The sequence below is a fragment of the Lissotriton helveticus genome, chromosome 1_1, assembly GCF_964261635.1.
Source record: "Lissotriton helveticus chromosome 1_1, aLisHel1.1, whole genome shotgun sequence".
Classification (NCBI taxonomy): Eukaryota; Metazoa; Chordata; class Amphibia; order Caudata; family Salamandridae; genus Lissotriton; species Lissotriton helveticus.
In genome coordinates this window covers 362,873,042-362,892,222 of record NC_136057.1, presented here as the reverse complement: position 1 = coordinate 362,892,222, position 19,181 = coordinate 362,873,042, and the positions used below count along the sequence as shown (strand labels likewise).

The 19,181-nt window shown below is 44.4% G+C and overlaps 1 protein-coding gene across 2 annotated transcripts in view; it reads right to left on the bottom strand.

Moving 5' to 3' along the window:
• Window positions 1–14,375, bottom strand: part of LOC144808672 (adenosine deaminase 2-like) — a 373,249-nt gene extending 358,874 nt beyond the window's left edge. For both annotated transcript variants that reach the window (XM_078673653.1, XM_078673654.1), the window contains exons 1-2: window positions 14,180–14,375; window positions 12,275–12,594 (exon numbers count right to left, since the gene is read on the bottom strand). In XM_078673653.1, coding sequence (XP_078529779.1) covers window positions 12,275–12,581 — 307 coding nt within the window. In that variant the 5' untranslated portion in view covers window positions 12,582–12,594; window positions 14,180–14,375. The remainder of the gene's footprint in view (window positions 1–12,274; window positions 12,595–14,179) is intronic.
• Window positions 14,376–19,181: the final 4,806 nt, after the last annotated feature.

The window sequence follows — 19,181 nt, the reverse complement described above, 5'->3', positions numbered from 1 at the left end:
TCAAGAACTTCCTGCCCATGTCCCTGCTTCCGCTCCCAGCCAAGGTCATCAAGAAGATCGTCAACAGACAGCTAACCCGAAACCTCGAAGAAAACAGCATCCTGGACCCATCCCAGTCAGGGTTCCACAGCAACCAAAGCACTGAGACTACCCTCATCGCCGCCACTGACGACATCAGGACCCTGCTGGGCAACAGTGAGACCGCGCCCCTCATCCTCCTGGACCTCTCCGCCGCCTTCAACACCATCTGCCACCGCACACTACGCACACGCCTCCACGACGCAGGGATCTGAGACAAGGCCCTGAAATGGACCACCTCCTTCCTCTCTGGCAGAACCCAGAGCATCCGCCTCCGCCATTCCGATCCGAAGGCACCAAGATCATCTGCGGCATACCCCAGGGATCATCCCTCAGCCCGACACTGTTCAACATCTACATGGCCCCGCTCGCACAAGTCGCCCGACAGCACGACCTCAACATAATCTCCTATGCCGACGACACTCAACTGATCCTCTCCCTCATTAAGGACCCCCTCACCGCCAAATCTAACCTCCACGAAGGAATGAAGGCCGTTGGTGACTGGATGAAGATCAGCCAACTGAAGCTGAACACGGACAAGATGGAGGTCCTCAAACCTTCAGCCTGGGACGACTCCTGGTGGCCTACGGCACTGGGAGCAGCCCGACACCCACCGACCACGCACGCAACCTGGGAGTCATCCTCGACTCAACACTCTCCATGACCAAGCAAGTCCATGCAGTCTCATCCTCCTGCTTCAACACCCTTTTCATGCTCCGCAAGATCTACAGGTAGATACCGACAGATAGAAGAAGAATAGTCACCCAGGCCCTCGTCAGTAGCAGAGTCGACTATGGAAACGCCCTCTATGTGGGAGCCCCGGCCAAGCTTATCAAACGACTGCAATGCATTCAAAACGCCCCTGCACGGCTGATCCTCCACATACCACGCCACAGCCACATCACCCCCACATGAGAAACCTTCACCGGCTCCCCGTCAACAAGAGGATTTCCTTGAACCTCCTCATCCACGCACACAAGGCACCAGCCTACCTCAACAGACAACTCTTCTTCTACATCCCCAACCGCCAGCTCTGTTCCACCGACCTCACCCTCGCCACCGTCCCTCGCATCCGAAGAACAACCACCGGTGGCAGATCCTTCTCCCACCTCGACGCCAAGACCTGGAACACCCTCCCACTGATCCTTCGACAGACCCAAGACCTGCTGACCTTCAGGAGGCTACTCAAGACCTGGCTGTTCGACCAGTAGCGCCCCCCTCCCTTTTTTCCACCAGCGCCTTGAGACCCTCATGGGTAAGTAGTGCACTCTATAATTTCTTGATTGATTGACTGATTGATTCAAGGAGACCGCACCTCACCCGCCACCCAGAATTGAGCGGTGGGCGATCCAGCTTCATCATTATCAGATGGAACTGGAGTACAGGCCGGGTGCGAAGAACCCTGCCGACTTCCTGTCGCGTCATCCCGCACATCCTGCCAAAAGGGACTCTGACCAAGAGATGAAGACAGGAGACTTTGTTAACATGGTCTCCCAGTGGTCATGTCCACGAGCTCTCTCCAAGACCCACATTGAGACAGATGTGATTCTCAAGCGAGGGACTGATGCTCTACGGAAAGGATCCTGGGAAGGGTTTCTCCGAGGCGTCCAAGGATGGGGTGAACCCGACAGGACCCGACTGGGGAAATTCTGGAAGGTCCGAGATGAACTTCGTGCTGCTGAGAATGGCGTAATACTGAGAGGGTCACTCATCATCATTCCACAAAGCCTCCAGGAGCGGGCGACCGTTCTAGCACATGAAGGCCTTCAGGGCACAGGAAGAATGAAGTCCAGAATGAGAGAGAAAGTGAGGATCCCGGCTTTGAAGAAGCAGTGGATGCCGTTGTGCGCAACTGTAGAGCCTGTCAGCTCAACGGCAACCCAGAAGCTCCAGCTCCAGTGATAACCAAGGACCCTGCTCCTTCACCATGCTCATGGGTGAGCCTCGATTTCGGGAGATTTCCGGACGGGAGAGTCATGGCTGTTCTGATTGACTGCTACACAAAGTATTCCATCGTAGAGGTCCTACCATCCACTACGTTTATCCATTTACAGCCAGCCCTGGAAAAGACATTTGCCCTTTTTGGCTTGCCACACATCGTCAAAATAGGCAACTGTCCCTCATTCCAGGGCAGTGATTTCAAGGACTTCTTGACACGACTGGGAGTCAAGCATCACCACATCACTCCCCAGTGGCCACAAGCCAATGGTGAAGCAGAACGATTTATGCGGACCATGAACAAAGTTCTACGCATATCGGTGACAGAGCAGACAGACCTGGATGCCACTCTACAGCAATTCTTGAGAGAATACCGCAGTACCCCTCACTGCACAACACGGTCACTAATGCTGACAGGGCCCCGACGTGACACACTTCCCATGGCCGATAATTGGAGGCAAGATACATATGACCCAAGCAATACCCAGGCGAGGAGGCGGTTGTCCAATCAAAAAGCTAGTCAAAGACGGAGGGCACGAGCCTGATTGCTGATGCCGGGATGCTCTGTCTTGAACGACGTCGGAGCGGAGGGAAGTTCCGCACTCCCTACGAATCAGGACTGTGGACTGTGAGATCAGCCCAAGGAACGGCTGTCACAGCTGAGCGAGAAGGAGAAGTAATCACACAAAATATCTCATGGTTCAAGAGGGTCCCTGCTGTGGATGGTCGGGCGCAGGAGTCAACGCAATCAAGCAGTGGAGGAGCCATGACCAAAGCGATGGAACCCAGCTCTGCTGATGACCTAGCTCAGAGTCCTGCAGCATCAATGTCATCCACGGATCTGAACCCAAGAACCACGGCTGGTAACAGGGAACCAGTCAGTCCTGAAAGGAATCAAGATGGTTGTCAACATCGATACAATCTCAGACCAAATCCTAGACCCAATCGAACACTTGCTAATTTTGCGTGTTGACTGTTATTAAACCTCTCTGTTTGAAGAACTAATTTGAGATGGGATGTAGCGGTCTAGTTTATGTCCACAGGCATCAGCGTGGACGAGGCCCCGGACGCACCCACACACATTGTATCACTCTCTGGCCAGGCGTGGCCAGAGAGCTTAAATAAAGGGGCCGGGTCGCTCGGGGTTGCTCGGGACTTCCGGCCGACACCATACACCACAGTATGTGTTTGTCTCATTTACTGCTGCGCCCCCAAGTATTGTAAGGCCCAGACGGCGGTCCCGCTGCCCCACGACAGATATATACCCAGTTTATGAGCATGGACCGTGAAGATTATTGATATGTAAACATACACACCAATATGGTGCCCATGATGGTAGCAGAGATCTAGCCACAAATTTTAGTTATGCCCCGTCCCTCGCCTGCGCAGCAGCTTTGATGCACTACCACACACGCTGGAAGTCTAGGTAATTTAAATGCGCAAACTCCATATCGGCAGTTGCTGCACATCATCTTGGCTGCCCCAGTATTTTGCGGTCCCCAGAGAGGAAAACTAACGGTAAGTCAATATAGAGTTTCTTGCCGTGTTGGGATATTGTTAACGCTTAAGGCCATTGCGTAAGAAAAGGAAATTGCATGCCACAAACTTTTCATGGTCTGATCGGGCTCTGTAGTCATTAGGTCTTTGATCTTGAATGAAGTGAGATAAAATTCAGATACACGCAGCTACCAGAAGATAGAAGATATAATTGTATGTCATAAATTATTCACACTCTGACTGGGCCTCGTAAGCACTAGCTCCTTTATTTCTAACGTAGTTATTGAAAATTCAGATAGACTTGGCTACTAGCTCATATAGGCACTGAAAATGGAGACACATATACAGAGTCTGCGCTGGCTATGACCATTACCATCAATCTATATAAGTAGAATCCTCGTAGTAAAGGACTGAATTGCGCACTGGATTTGTGCAGTGCTTGCAATGGCAGACCTTAGACACATTTTACAAGGCTGCTTCTGTGGGTGGCACAACCAGTGCTGCAAGCCCACCAGCAGCATTTGGATTTACATGCCCTGGGTACACTCAGTGCACTGTACTAGGGTCTGACAAGTAAACCAAATAGCCAAACATGGAACCACTGATTAATACATCAATTTACAATAGGGAGCACACTGTGGCACTGGACAGCAGTGGCACAGCACCCAAAGCATCTAACACCAGCAAAAGTACATGAGGCAACAGCAAAAATGGATGGGAGACCCACGCCAATGGTGCCAGGTCTAACAAAGACTTTAACAATATGTATGATTTAAAAAAAAAAAAGGAAAAAAAACACTTTTCACCTCTTGGTATCACAAATGAAAACAAGTATAACTCTTTAGAAAAATCAATAAATATATTTCTTAAATATATTGATTATGTTGAATATATAATGTCTTAAAATGTTTTAAAAATATATTTGCATACCCCAATGGAGTAGATTGAGCCCATATGTTAAATAAATAGAGGTCAAGTGGGAGGTTTTGTACAACAGTATGTTTGCTGTGGTCGTCGCCCCTTTTCTCCCTGACCTAATTGATCCCTAGAAGGGGTTCCATTTTTCAGGAATGTTCACTTTTCTGTTAACCGTGGGATTTTGATCAATTCATATTGAATTGGATTGTTTGATTGACCCAAAACACTAGAGTGGGAACAAACTCAGTTTTTTCTTTTCTTTATTTGTCTCTATATTGCACTGGTTATTTGGACCGAATCCAATACTCTTGTGGGGACAAACCCAGATTTGCCTTTAAGGCCTACCAGTGATTTCTATCATCAGCCTCTTTTTGGCCCGGCTATAGGCTTTTGACCACTCTCTCCTTCAGTCACATGTAGTTTAGCTAAAGATTTGTAAACACATTAGTCACTTCATTCCAAGTACATCTAGGATGGAGGGACTCAAAACATTTGGTTTCTCAGATGAGGACTTTTCTGTCCTGATAAGACAGGCACTATCTAGTGTTAGTACAACAATAATATCGAATGGAGATAATAGTGAATGGAACATCCTTTTGAACTTAAGGGAAAAACTAAAAAGGATGGAATCACATGCGCATTTTATGCTGGAATATTTGAGAGCTAGTGTGATCCCATCAGGTCTTAGAGTACGTAATGTACCAGCCTTATTTATCGAGATACGCAAGTTCCTAGAGCGGTGGTCCCATATTGCGAACCGCTGCTCAGGGACTGGATGATCTTGATTATTGAGACCGCCAAGGAAGTGATGGCAGTGCTTGGCCAAGGGATAATTGAACTGGGGGAAAACTAAAAACAGCTACGGCACTTGAGGAAGCGAAAGCGATATTAGAGAGAATGAGTAGTGAGATGAACGAATTTGAAGAGCATTTGATAAGTAAAAAGACAGAAAAACTCAGACAGGACATACAGTGGTACACTCAAGAAAGGGTGTACCCGTACCTCAGTACTACGTACTATCAGGACTGGAACCAGAGCACACCTTATCAAAACTACAGTAGAAATAGCAGGAGGAAGGTTACCACCTTCTCTGACACATACACTACAGATTCAGATGGTGACAACTCTAACACATCTGAAAGAGCTCAATATAACTACAGAGCAAATAGAGGATGGCAAGGGAACCAACAATTCTATCAGGGCCAACCCCCTTTTTTCAGAGGGGTCAGAACAGGGGTCAGAACAGACAATGGGCGCAGGACAGAGGCGAACAACAGCAGATGACCCCACAACATCAACAGCCCTTCCGAAAAACCAGAAATCAGTAATACTGGAAAACCTAGATAGAGTCAAATGCCATACTACCACAGATGATACTTTATCCATATTTAATTTGTCATTAGTGGCACTAACTAGAGATGAGATCGCATTACTAGGAAGAAGACTGTCTTTTGTGGCGAGTACTAAATGTAACATTTACAACCTTCATCAAGACATCTTTTCCTTTTTTCGCAAGGTAAGATTAAAAATATTCTTCATGCACCATCCTGTAGAAAACCATGAAATTAACCAATCCAAATGTAAACCACTATCACCTTTTACACCTACGTTGGAGATGGTGGGACCAGAGGTTAGTATTTTTGAAAAGACAGCCCTAAATGAAGTACAACATATTACAAAACACCTCCCTTATAATCAATACAATTTGCCATCTAGGAAAAATCTAGCTCTCAGTAACTTTAAAACCAGTAAAGAAATAGTCGCCAAGTCTTGTGATAAGGGAGGGGGCATAGTAGTGATGAACAAAACTAACTACAACAATAAAATCAATGACCTGCTAGCCGTCCACGAGGATTACAAGAAAACACACCCCAGGGAGCTGGGTAAGTTGAACACCAACATCCAACAAATAACCAAGAGGGCCTTGGAGGAACGACATATTTGCCAACAAGAGTATGTCTATTTGAGCAAACCATGCCCGGTAGTACTAGCTCTTTATGGGGTTCCGAAAACCCACAAAAGTACTACCGATCACCCTTACGACCGATTAATTCTACGATAGGAGCAGGCACAAAGCCTTTCTCTAAATACGTGGATACATATCTCTGCCCATTAACAAAGAACTATGAATCATATATCAGAGGGACGGGGATATGATTGATAAGTTTGAAAACATGCCCTTTGACCCTGATCATGAAGTCCTAGTAATGCTTGACATTGAGGCTTTGTTCACCAACATTCCTATCTGTCAAGTGTTACAATCCGTCTCATCTCTCCTGGCTAGAACTCTTGGCGACAGGCAAGATGCCTTTATCCTGGAATGTTTGCAAATAGTCCTGTTGAATAACTTTTTTTAATTTAATGGACTTACATACCAGCAGATTAAAGGCACAAGCATTGGGGCTTCTTGTGCCCCGAGCATAGCGAATATTTACGTGGGAGAGTACGAGCTCAAGCACATCTTTAATGAAGCAGCGGCATTCTTTGAAAACGTTAAAACGTGGAAATGTTGTATAGACGATATCTTTTTCATTTGGCGTGGTGGTACCACAACGCTTCAGGACTGCATTGCATCGCTTAATGCCAGTGATGTAAATCTCAAATTTACTGCCAATTTCAGCACATCAGAAGTGGAATTCTTAGATATACTCCTTTCTGGTTCTACAGGTACGTTACAGGTTAGTTTTTTTAGAAAACCAACAGCTAAAATCCTCCAACATCCGAGTTTTCCCCCTTCAAGCCAAAAAGATTCCATCCCTTTTGGCCAGTTTCTGTGTGTTCGCAGAAACTGTACCAACATCAAAGATTTTAACAAGCATGGTGACCTACTGAGAAAACGTCTCCTTGATCGAGGGTAACCACATCGATGAGCCAAGACTGCCTTTAAACTGGCTAAATATTACAACCGGGATGCACTATTACAGGGCACCACTCGAGAACCTAATGATCAAATTGTATGTGTAGTTAACCATTCACGATTGAGTTACAAAATTAAGAATATTTTTAATAAAACTAGAAGATATTGAACGTGCATGAAAATGAAGAACATATCAGACTCCCTAGAGTAACATACAGAAGAAATCATAACCTCAGAGTTGTGCTAGTGCATACCAGAAACAGGACTGAGAATAAAAATGATCCCGTTTTGGGAAACCACAAATGTGGCTCATGACACGCTTGCTAGATAGACTGTTGGCTGTACAATGGTAAAAGAGGCAAACTTAAAGGATGTGACAAATTGTAGAAGCCAGAACACCATTTACATGTTATTGTGCCCATGTCCACTAGGATACATCAGAGTGAAAGGTGGGGAAGTTCGTGTAAGATACAGCAAACATAAGTCTGCAATTCGCACAGGCAGAATGACAGCCCCTATTTAACAACACTGCCATGACAAAAACCACTCAGAAACAGATCTGAGATGAGTCATTTTGTAGAAAGTAAGATCAAAAGCGGGATCATCGATGGGACAGATCTGTAAACAGAGGGATCTTTTGGATCTTTACTTTGAATATGGTGAAGGAAGGGCATAATGAAGAAATTGTTTAGAATATCACTCAGAAATACTACTGCCTTACATGAGTAGGAATTACATCGAGGGGCACACAGGACTCCAGGCGGCCCCAGTCACCTCGGCAAATGTCCCAGTGTGGGGTAAACAGCCCCCTTACCTCTGCAGTTAGCAGCGAGGGGACCACTGGCATCTGCTCCCCCCTATCCTAGTGAGGAAGATCAGCAAGGGCAGTGGGTGCACACCACTGCCCCGGCCTTGTAATGTCTTTCAGGCCTGGAGGCCAGCCACTCCCTTAAGACCAGCGCCGGGGCGGGGAAGCACCTGTAGCAGACTAACCGTGCAGTTAAGGCTGGGTCGCTCGTGAAGCCCATTCTCTGTAAGGCCAGACATGCTACGAAGATGGACCGCCATGGAATCTGTGCTTGGAGATAGAACAGGCAGGCCGCAGTGCCTCAGCCCAGGCCGGTAGTCACCCTTTTGGCACTGAGCTCGACTCTCGCCTCCCGCAAATGTCGCTCAGGGGATCAGATCTCCACGTCAGCTGCGATCTACAGTCTCCCTATTAGTGTTTCCCAGTAGCCGCTGTCTGGACAAGGCCAAGGGGATGATTCAAGGCTTGAAGGACGGGAGCTTAGTGATGATAATGAAGTTGTGGAGACAGAGAGACTAGAAAACGCGTCTCAACAGTCTGCCATCTTGGCCATGCCCCCATAACATATCTTTTAAAGGAGGAGTGTATGCACCTATAAAAGTTCCCAGCAAATCAGTGTGATCTTGTGAAGAACTAGTGACCTCTCAACATCTCCTTTGGATCTCTAGGTGTCAGATATGGGAGGATTGAAACAATGTCCATCCTAGCCAGTTCTCTGATCCATGTCTTCCTGCAACGTATGCCTTATCTGTAACCCTGGGTGGAGTTTGCGGAGTTGCACTACGTGGAACTCCGCGAAGTGCAAAAAAACCTCTGCTGTACTACGCGTAACTCCGCAAGCGATGGAGTACAATAGAAAAATTGCCATTCGCAGTAATTTAACAATGCCGGATGGTTGTCCACACTGTGCAATCATTGCGAACGGCACCATGCTCAGTGCAAGCGGTCCCTGCTTTCCTTTTCCTCCACTCGAGTAGATTTTTACTCAAGCAGCAGCTTTTTCAACGCAAACGGGCAGTTTCTCATTGCGAGCTGTTGCAAGCATACGCAACCACTCGCAATGAGAAACCTGACCCTCCCCCACGTTGAGAAATCTCGCCGGGATGTTGATTTTCCACGCTTGCCAACTTGATGTTGACGATCGCAAATGAGGAAAAATCTCACTGGGGTGTTGATTTTCCTCACAAGCGGTTGCCAACTTGACGTTGACGAGCGAGAGCGAGCTCCGTGTAACGCCGAGTGCAGAAAAGTCTGCAAACTCCGTGAGCAGAGTTCACCACCCAGGACTACTTCTCTGGACCATAAACTTTAAACAAGATATCTCAGAATGGAGAACAGAGTGCAGTAACAAACTAACTAGACTATGAAAATCAGAAATGTAATATAAGACCAGCAATGCTGCTCAAAGCTGCCAGCTTACTGAAAGCCATGAACCTTTTCAATGCTCATGAAGAGCTGAGCTCGTCATGAGGCGCGGTGCTCCGGTGCTCATGACGAGCTCAGCTCGTCATGAGTCGTGGAACGCTCAGCTGCGGGGAGAATTCCCCTGCTGTGCTGAGCGTTCCAAGAGAGCCAGTGTACCTGTGACGAGCTCAGCTCGTCATGAGCACAGGAGCGCCGTGCCTCATGACGAGCTGAGTTTATCATGAGCATGCGGGTGCTGTGTGCGCCCCCTCCCCCCCAGCACAGCGCAGGGGTTAACTGCCTGCCTGTCTCTCACATTTCGTCATCCACTACGCTGCTAAGCTCAGCGACCCACAACACGATCATTGCACCTTGGGGGTCCTTATGCATAACATGGAAGAACATCCCACATGCTATCAAAACAAAGACGACACCCTTCCAACCACACACCCTACATGGTGCAGCGTACTACCCATGTCCACAAGCTCTTCAGTGCCCCACATAGGGGTAGTAAGTCCTCTATCAGTGATACTCAAAGTAAAAGTACAATGTGGGTGCCGCAAGCGACCTAAAGAGGTGCATTCCTCTGGTTAACAACAGCGCAGCACTGGTTGCTTTTTACACGACTCAGCACTAATATTAAAACATGTTAAATATACAGGCAAGCATTAATTTAAAGGCTCATTGCAGTTAAAGGAAGGACGCAAGTAGTGTGTCCTGCTTTGCTTAACTTAAGTAACACCTTCATCTATAAAAACATCATGCAGCAAACGTGTAAACCACTGGCGTAACGAAAAGTGAGGGGGCCTCCCTGCACGGTACTTAGGGGGGCCCCCTCCGGGCTCAATCAGGAGCTCTCCTGGCCAGAGTTCAGTGCTGAGGGGGCCCCTGGGAGCTAGGGCCCCCCCGCACCGCGTGGGCTACGGGGGCCTGTGTTACGCCTCTGGTGTAAACGTATGGTAAAATCTCTTCAAAATTCAAAAGGTGCCTTTAGTGAACATGCAGCAATGTTTCCCTCAGTAAAACCTAGGAGTCATTATTGATGACCAACTTTACATGCAAGAGTATGTCAGGGCTACATGTGGTAAATGCTTCGGCATTCTTTAGCTGCTGGGAAGAATGTTCAAATATATTCCTACAGCCTGGCGAAAAGCCATAGTCCAGATCCTCATAACAAGTAGACTGGACTATGGCAATGCATTATTTGTAGGCTCGGCTGACTATCTTTTTACTAGAGTGTAGTTTATCCAAAACGTAGCAGCCAAGCTAATGTGTAAGATGGACAGGTTTGGCTCTGCTTCAGTGTGCTTAGCCACGTTGCACGGACTGCCTATGCATAAGTGATATAACTTGAGATTCTACAGTCCAGGGTGGAATTTTATAAACTCTCTCGGGAACTGAGATCTCGTAATATGGCCCTAACGAAAACCAAGTATATTACGTAAGTTAGATCGGGTGGCTGATCTTTCTCGTCTTTAGCCTCAGTGCAATTCCTTACCTTTCGAGATTCGTCTCATTGAGAATCATACCAGATTTAGAAAGGAGTTGAAAACCTAACTTTTTCCGGTGTAATGGACTGTATGAGGGCACGTCAAAGGTATATTATCTTAGTGGTTAGTTGAAGCACCTACTTAGCACCGAGTTATTCCTTTGGGGATAAATGTTGCACTTTAGAAATAAAATAAATAAATACATGAAAATGATTATCTCAGTGCATTGAGAAGTATTTTTTTAAAGTGATAGATTTCAAATATGAATTTAGAAACCTTCATACTACCCCTCCTCGCTGACACCAATACCAATAGTGGACTAGGAGGACATGTACATTGCTATGTTCTCCCTCTCAGGGCTGGGGTTGCTGTTATACATGAACATACATTATTATGTTCAGCGATGTTCAGCGCATATCCTGAATTCCAGAATTTTGACATCCTATTTTATTATAGTGAAGAAAAAGGAGGGAAAGTGAAAGAAAACTCGGATCACAAAATTTGGTCAAGTGAGGAAGCTGGGATTGACCCAGGTCTTCTGGTTCTACATTGGGCAATTCAGTTCAGTAACTGGATGTGTGTGCTTCGCTTTCACTACACCCACCTTACCACCATTCTCCGCCCAAAACAATCCGTCCCCACAACCACCACCCTGCTGGAATCAGTATGATCCTCGGTCACACCAGGCACCAAACTATTTGCCCCCTGGAAAAGTGTTTGCAGGTGCCAATGCCTTATATAAATGTTGCAATACAGTACACTATATCTGCTCATTAATCATACAATGAGGTTGTGCCCAGTATGCTGTTGCAGCATGTGCTACTTGCACAGTTCACTGAAACAACTACTTGTAACCTAACCTTTTACTAAGCAACTGACCAGAGATGAAAATAATAGTCATAGAATTCTGCATGTACACACACTTTCCAACTCTCACCACTGATTAAAGACTTCCTCATGCTCAAAAAACTGAAATGTCATCAATGTTTTAGAGGTTCGAAATGCAGGAAACGTTTCCGTGTAAACGTATGTTAGGTGGATAAGTAGGCCATGCAAAACCATCCCATCACTTTCCTGCAAGACTCGACTTGTGACCGCATTTTGCCCATTTGCATAAGTGCATTCAGTACTAATGTGATAGTGGTTGAATTAGTAATAATGACATATGCCCATGAAATTAATTTATCAATTAGCTATTTTCAAAGAGGCCGCCCAATGACCAGGGCGCCATTTTTGGGCGCATATGCAATGATAAGCTTCATATGCAAATGACCCGCTCCTTACCTTTCGGCATTTTCTGTAAGTAGCTAAAGACAGTGCTCCGATCAATCAGGCTCTTTGCTCTGAAGAAGTGCATGCTGGGAGGAAAGGCCCCCGTTCTGGTGGCCTCATTCATCTCTTCCATCTTAAGGCGCATGAGCTTCTGGTTGGCAAGGTCCTCTTGTGCATCCAGTACAATGTTGTGACCTGTATGGATGAAGAGCTCCTGTTGGACCAGGGAACTGCGGTCACTTGCCAATGGTCTGGGGTGACTGAAAGAGGCCAAACACAGAAGAAGCCACGCCAAAGGCCAGGTGCAGTGGAGGTCCATGATCACCAGTTTACTTGCATGGGGGACAAAACACACAACTAATCAACATACATTTAAGTGAAAAGGAAAACATTATCCACAAAAATAAAACTCCTTTACAACAAATGAGAGTGGACTGGATGCACAGTGTTTGGAATACTCATTTATCCTCTCCCAGGCTGAAATCATCTGCACACAGCTGCCAGTTGGCCTTCTGTCACTGAACGTAGTATTTCTGCCCAGTTCGCTGAGCAAATACAGAAAAGGACAACTCATTTACAACGTAGTCTTTACCTAGCCCAACGACAAAATAAATGGCAATCCAGTTAAACTGCATGGCCCCGAGCATAAGCAACTCCAGATTAACTCAATAAGATCTGATCTGGGAGGAGCAGCTTCCGTCTCTGTTGCACAAAGGCCTTTGCAATGCATGTTTGGGAAACGCTGTGACACTTGGTAATTCTGTCTAAGAAAAATAGAAAGTGATTGAGTGAATACTTTAGTGAATCTGAAGCTTGGACGATTGTTCTGGTAGTGTCCCAATCCATTGCTTTTGTTCGCAGTGACATTAAAGGATAGCATCAAACACAACTAAATCCCTCTTGGCCCGCCTCAAAGAGGTATTCCAGCTAACATTACCTGTGAATGTGAAACAATCAGGTGTAGCTTGAGTTGTATGCCATTAGACTCCCTTTCAACCATCCATGGAATTTTGGCCAACAGCCCTTTACTTACTGGGACTTGTCCCTATTTCCCTTATAAGAATTGGCCTGCAAATCCCTACCTGCATAAGAGCTGTTTGCTAACCAATCCTGTTAGACAGACATCCTTTTTCCCTGTTCACCCCCTATTTTTGGCTGAATGATACTGGTGGTAGATGACTCCGACTGTACCTAGGGCTCCTCTTGTATTGTAGTTCCTATATTCCCAATAGGCTCTGCGCATTGGAATAACATAAACGATAGTTTAGACGTAGGACTGAAGTCGACTGGGTCTCTATTGAATATGTTAGACTTAATTATGAATGCCAGCTAGCTCAAAGGTCACTAGAAACTTTCTCGAGTGAACAGGAAGGTGTTAACTTTCCTGAATAGACAAGAAGGGATTAGTTTCTGACAACTGCATAAACATGACAACTTTGCTCCCTCCAGAATAAGGAGTATATCTCCAGAGTCGCGGAAACAATAGACAGCTATTTCACTCAGTCAATCGTGCATGCTTAGTTTCACCAGGAGTGCAGAGAAATAGAGAGACGGGCGTTTTCAATAAAAGTGGTTATTTATTGAGCAGTCTTCTTTCTCATGCAAGAGAAGTTAATTGCCACAATTGCAATACTTATTATAAAGTAAAGTGCGTACAGTAAAAGGAGTATTATGAAATAAAACTGTAAAAGAATTGATATGGTTTCTGAGTCATACCGTGTTTAAAATAGATAAAATATATACATATATAAACCATCACTAAACGTACTCAACTGGTGCTTCTAAGATACGCCTACCAGGGTGTACCTAACCTAAGCCGAATACGTGGGAAGGAGTATATGAGCTGCAGTTTAAGTTAAGATAGTTTTGCCAAGAATCTGAATCAAGAATTCTCTGAGGATCTAATCAGCTCCGTACCTTGGTTATAGAATGAAGGAGGTCTTGTATCTCTTTCTCAGGACTCGAACTCCCAGCAACCCGCAAGGGTGACTGGAAACAATGGAGCTGGATTTCTCGGCAGGAGAAAAGACAGCGTCTCTCTTAGTGCGTCAATGGGAGGGTCGGCTTCCTTCGGCACTCTCTACTGCTGGGCTTCGGGTAAACAGATAGCCGATCTGCTCCAAACCACTGTGTGTTTGCTTAAGGCAGATGCTGGAATATTTATACCTGGAAGGTGCCGAGTTTGACGTAAGGTTGGACATAAGACGTCACTAAGAACTGGCAGTTCTTTTAGGACTCCAGAAGTTCTTGGACAAATAAAAACAGAAGCAGGGGGAATTCCCGGGCTGCCTGAGGCTTGGTTTGTTTAAAGAACGTGTTGTACTTTCTAGGAGTCTATGGGAGTAGCCTTGCCGTATTTGGACTGTATTGGCTATGACTAAATATGGATATGAATCTTATGCCTTTATAAGGATATGATTTGTTATAACCACATAAGGGCATGAATCGGGAATATTTAAATAGGGTCCTAGATACGTTCACAACACCCACTCCACGTATAATGTCCATCATTACTAAATACTAAGCAATACTAAACATATAACGATGCATGTGTTTTCCAACCCATCCCAAAATACATAAAAATGCATTTGAAATGGTATATGGTATATACACGAAAAATGAGTATTATACTGTACGTTTTTCAAGCAGAGGTAACATTAAGTTAATGCATATATGGTATGTTGGCTGAATGATTTTGCGAAAATTACATTTATGAAGTGGCTCTTAATACCGAAGAGAAGGTCGAGACCATTTCATCACATATTTATACAAGACTGTACATGTGCTAGAAGCTAAGTCATAATATTGTCTCTAGAGTTTCTAAAAATAGAAATTCTGTTCTCTAAGAATAATTCTACTTTAAGCAGAGTACCATGTGCCAAAAAAAGTAAATATTTTGGAAATGGAAAAATAATTTCGCTTTCAGTGGAAGAGAGAAAAAATAGTTCCACTGTTTTCAGAAGTGTTGTTTATCAAAAACTGAAGGCCGAATTCAGAGTTCAGGGAACGCTGTGTGCTCATGTTTTGTTTCAAAAGTTATTCTCGTTGTTAGGGGAGAACATAAGTTCAGATAGGCTGGCAAAGAATTTGTCTACAACAGTAGGTAAAAGTTGGACCAAGTCCGAAAAAGTAGAAATTGTGCAAATGTGAGACTCATTGCCATCATCGATGTCTGTATCGGCAATGTTCACAGAAGGTTGTACCTGTGTGCCGCTTTCATCTCGTACCTCACCGCCACCCAGTCATAATGGTGAGGTCTCAACGAATGCCGTCATCAGAATAGGTATCCGCTGGGGACAACACGTTGCATGAGCCGTTACCGAACCAAGCAAAGTATCGATATCCATAGGTACTGCTGATGGTAGTGTAAGACAGAGGTCCAACATGCATTCTTCTCCGCATAGCAGGCATCGTAAAACAGGTAAGATGCAATCTTGCCAGATTGGTCTGAATGAAAGAAACCAGGTCGTATTCAGTTCTCTTAGCCGAGCCAAGCCGAGGACCTTAGTAATCCGTTCTCGGTATCGCATTGCTAGGATCGTGTCTTCCATTGTTGCCTGGGTTTTGTCTGTGACCTGACTTGCCATATCGGAGCAGAAGGAACAAAAATAAAATTCCTGCTACGAGTCCCAAGAGGAGAGGCAGGCCGCCGAACACAGAATGCACGAAATTCGGGAAGATGTTCAGGACTGCTTCAAAGGGTGCTAATAGTCCCGAAAAAATTGTCTTAAATACATGTGCGATGCCACTGGTATCAGACATGTTTAAGATTTGACCTAACATTTCTACGAAATGCACGGGGCAATTTGTCGATAATAGTGTATGTATCTCTGCCGCTGTCCTTGCAACTTGCAGATCATACGTCTCTTTGGACGAGGTTAAAGGCACAGTTGTCTGTAAAAGAATAGATTTCATTCTGCTTAAAGTATCAATTTGAATAGAAGAGATATTCAGAGAAGGCCATATTGCTGCCTCCATGTCTGGTTTGGTGTTTGGATACAATACTTGCATACAGCAAATGACCCTGGAAGTAACGCTCACGAGATAGGCAATTCCTGGCACCATGCCACAACAGCTGTGGTCACTTATTATAACGTAGCTGCCGTTGGAAAGCTGTCTGAAAAAAGGCTCTATCTGTGTTGCAGGGGTGCCGTGTAGGTGACATGAAAGGTTATTTGATGAACCCTCGCAGGCTCCATGCAAGTTAATACCTTGACACAGAAGTGTACCGCTTAGTGAATTTTTACAGTTGTTACCACTAAGAAATACCTCTTTTTTCCCTTCACTATAACATCTATGTGTATAAGGTAAATTCCAGGTTGACTTGATGTATCCTTTACCCAACCTTTCATACAGGCCTGCTGGTATATACTTTTGGCAATATTGAAACTGAAAAGTTGTTATCGGAATTGTAACTGTACCATGTATTATCCATTCAATGACAGGTCGTTCTGACATTGTTAATGGTAATTTTTCAAGTTTTTCAATGCTCAGCACCGTATTGTCTGATCCTTTTTGTGCCAAAGAGATTTGTTTATCTGTAAGGTTAAAGATAGAAAATAATGGTGTTATGTTGATTAGACGCCATGGCACGTAGCCTGAACGGAGGTTTTGTAACGTCCAGCCTAACTGTACAATAGAACGTAATTGGGACTGTCCATGTTGTAACATTAGCATATCCTGTTCTATTATATCAATAGCAGATGATACAATGCTGTCCAGTGAATCAATTCTGGAGGACAGAGCCGTTAACCCATTGTCCACTACAGACAGTGATTTTTCCAAATTAATACGATCAATTTCTCGTATTTTTTCAGCAGTTGCAATCTGCATTACTTTCCAAGCTTCGTTGTAAGCAGCGTATATACCGGCGTATATGAAACGTTTTTGACGCTGTTTGCGAGGTCCCAGTATGACATCTCGCAAGTCAGCACCTTCTTCAAGTAAAGACAAGTGTTGCTTAATTTCAGGCAGTGTGGATTTCTGTAGCCATTTAAAGACATAGCTTTCCTACCCTGTATGTTGTAACTATCCCTGGATGTTGTCTCTGGGAATATCTTGGGCTGGCCTGGTCTGTTTGAACCCCTGTGTTTTGTTCAGGAATTTATATTGACAGTTATTAGTGCCTGTGGGCCAGATCAACCATTTTCTCCAATCAGGATTTGTTCTGTTTTGGTGTAAAATATGGGATACGTCTATCTCCACATCTGTAGTGCTATTTCTATCAGGTATGGGCTTTGGAATAGGCGGTTTGTTTAAGTATTTTATCTTGGCTAGGCCGAGACAGGTTGTTTGTTGAATGGTGTCATTCAGGAATATTATCTGTTCTGGGATCATGCAGGCTCTGAATAGTGATTCTAAACCTTGTACCTGCCAGTCTTTCGAACCCCAGATGGTTTTTGTCTCAATGTTGTTTTTCCAAAACTCAAAACCAAATGTAGACATTTTTTCATGAAAGTTTTCAGAATAAATCAATTTAGTATTTTTCAACATGTTTTTCATTCCTGTCTTATTTAACATTTTGAAATAAAATGTTTCTGAATCAGTATTGTTAAACCCTGAGAAGTATGGGAATTTCTCATAAAAATTTTTCGAGCTGCCTTTTGGCGGTGTTGGACAATGTTCCCATTGATTATAAGTAAAACCATTTCTAGGATTAGCAGATTTATGCAAATATTGATGCCCATAATGATTAAAGCAATACATTTCTTCTTGGTTTGACGAACCTTGCAAATAATCATGGTCTGTAAATTTTGCTGACATTTCTAAATCTGATATCATATTATTAATATTTTCAAAGTCCCAATCATCAGACAAAGTACTTGGTGTTACAAAGTCACTTAATGAAACCTTGAACTGGTGTAGATATTTCAAGAGCTCAATCGGGCCATAGATTTCGTAATCCATTTTGTCCCATGCTACACCACCAGGTATTGGAATGGCTGTGATGTTCACTGATGACAGTTTTCTTTTTTCGATGTGAGAAGATCTGTGTGGCTTTAGGACCAAGTTGATGTTCTGACTTGCTGTGTCCATTGTACTATATTTTCCATCAATACATCTACCCAAACTTAAAACCAAGATGAGCCAAAGTAGGAGGAAAAGTACACCTAACACAATCCATAATTCAATCCATGGTGAAATCAGATATGTTTCTTTGAGTTGATGAAAGAGTTCAGTCATTTTTTTTTAAAGGTTTTTCTTGCTGGCTTGTTTCCATGTTCACTGGGATCATCAGAAAAGTCATCGAAATTGATGAAGTAGCCAGATGCAGTTCTGTCAATTGTTGAAATTGCTTCCGGATTTTCATTTATCTTTGGATATGGATGTTCAGAGGCTACATCATTGTAGATCGGTGTTTCTTGACGAACTGTTGCAATTTGGGTTTCAAGAGGCACAAGTTCCATGGCTTTGTTGCATAGTCCTTTTTTATTTACTGCAGGTTTATCAAAAGTGAATAGTCTTTCAGTTTGAACCTCTTGGATTGTAGCAAGGTTTGGTCTTCTGCTACTTCTTGGGAGTCCACTGGGCCTACTACTTATTATTGGCCACATGATTGTGGTTTTACCAGGTCGATTGATACAACTCTGTTCTCCTTTTTACCAGCAAGGGGCGGTAGTACTACTGATCTTGTTCCACTGACAGCTAAGACCGGTACTGCTTTTCTGTAAGAAGGCCCAAATTCCTTCTTCACCGCGATCTTTTTTCTGACTAGATCCCCAATATTTGGAATCCAGACAGGTCTTGCTGGGACAGGTGGTTTTTCTTCAGTGGCCGTTGGCTTTAGCTTTGTGTTACTTAGACTTCTTCTTGTTTCATTTAAGTCCTGTAAAACAGCCAAACGATCTTTGATATCAAAAGTTTTTTGTTTTACCACTGAAGTCTGACAATCGAGATCATGAATGATCATTCTAGTACC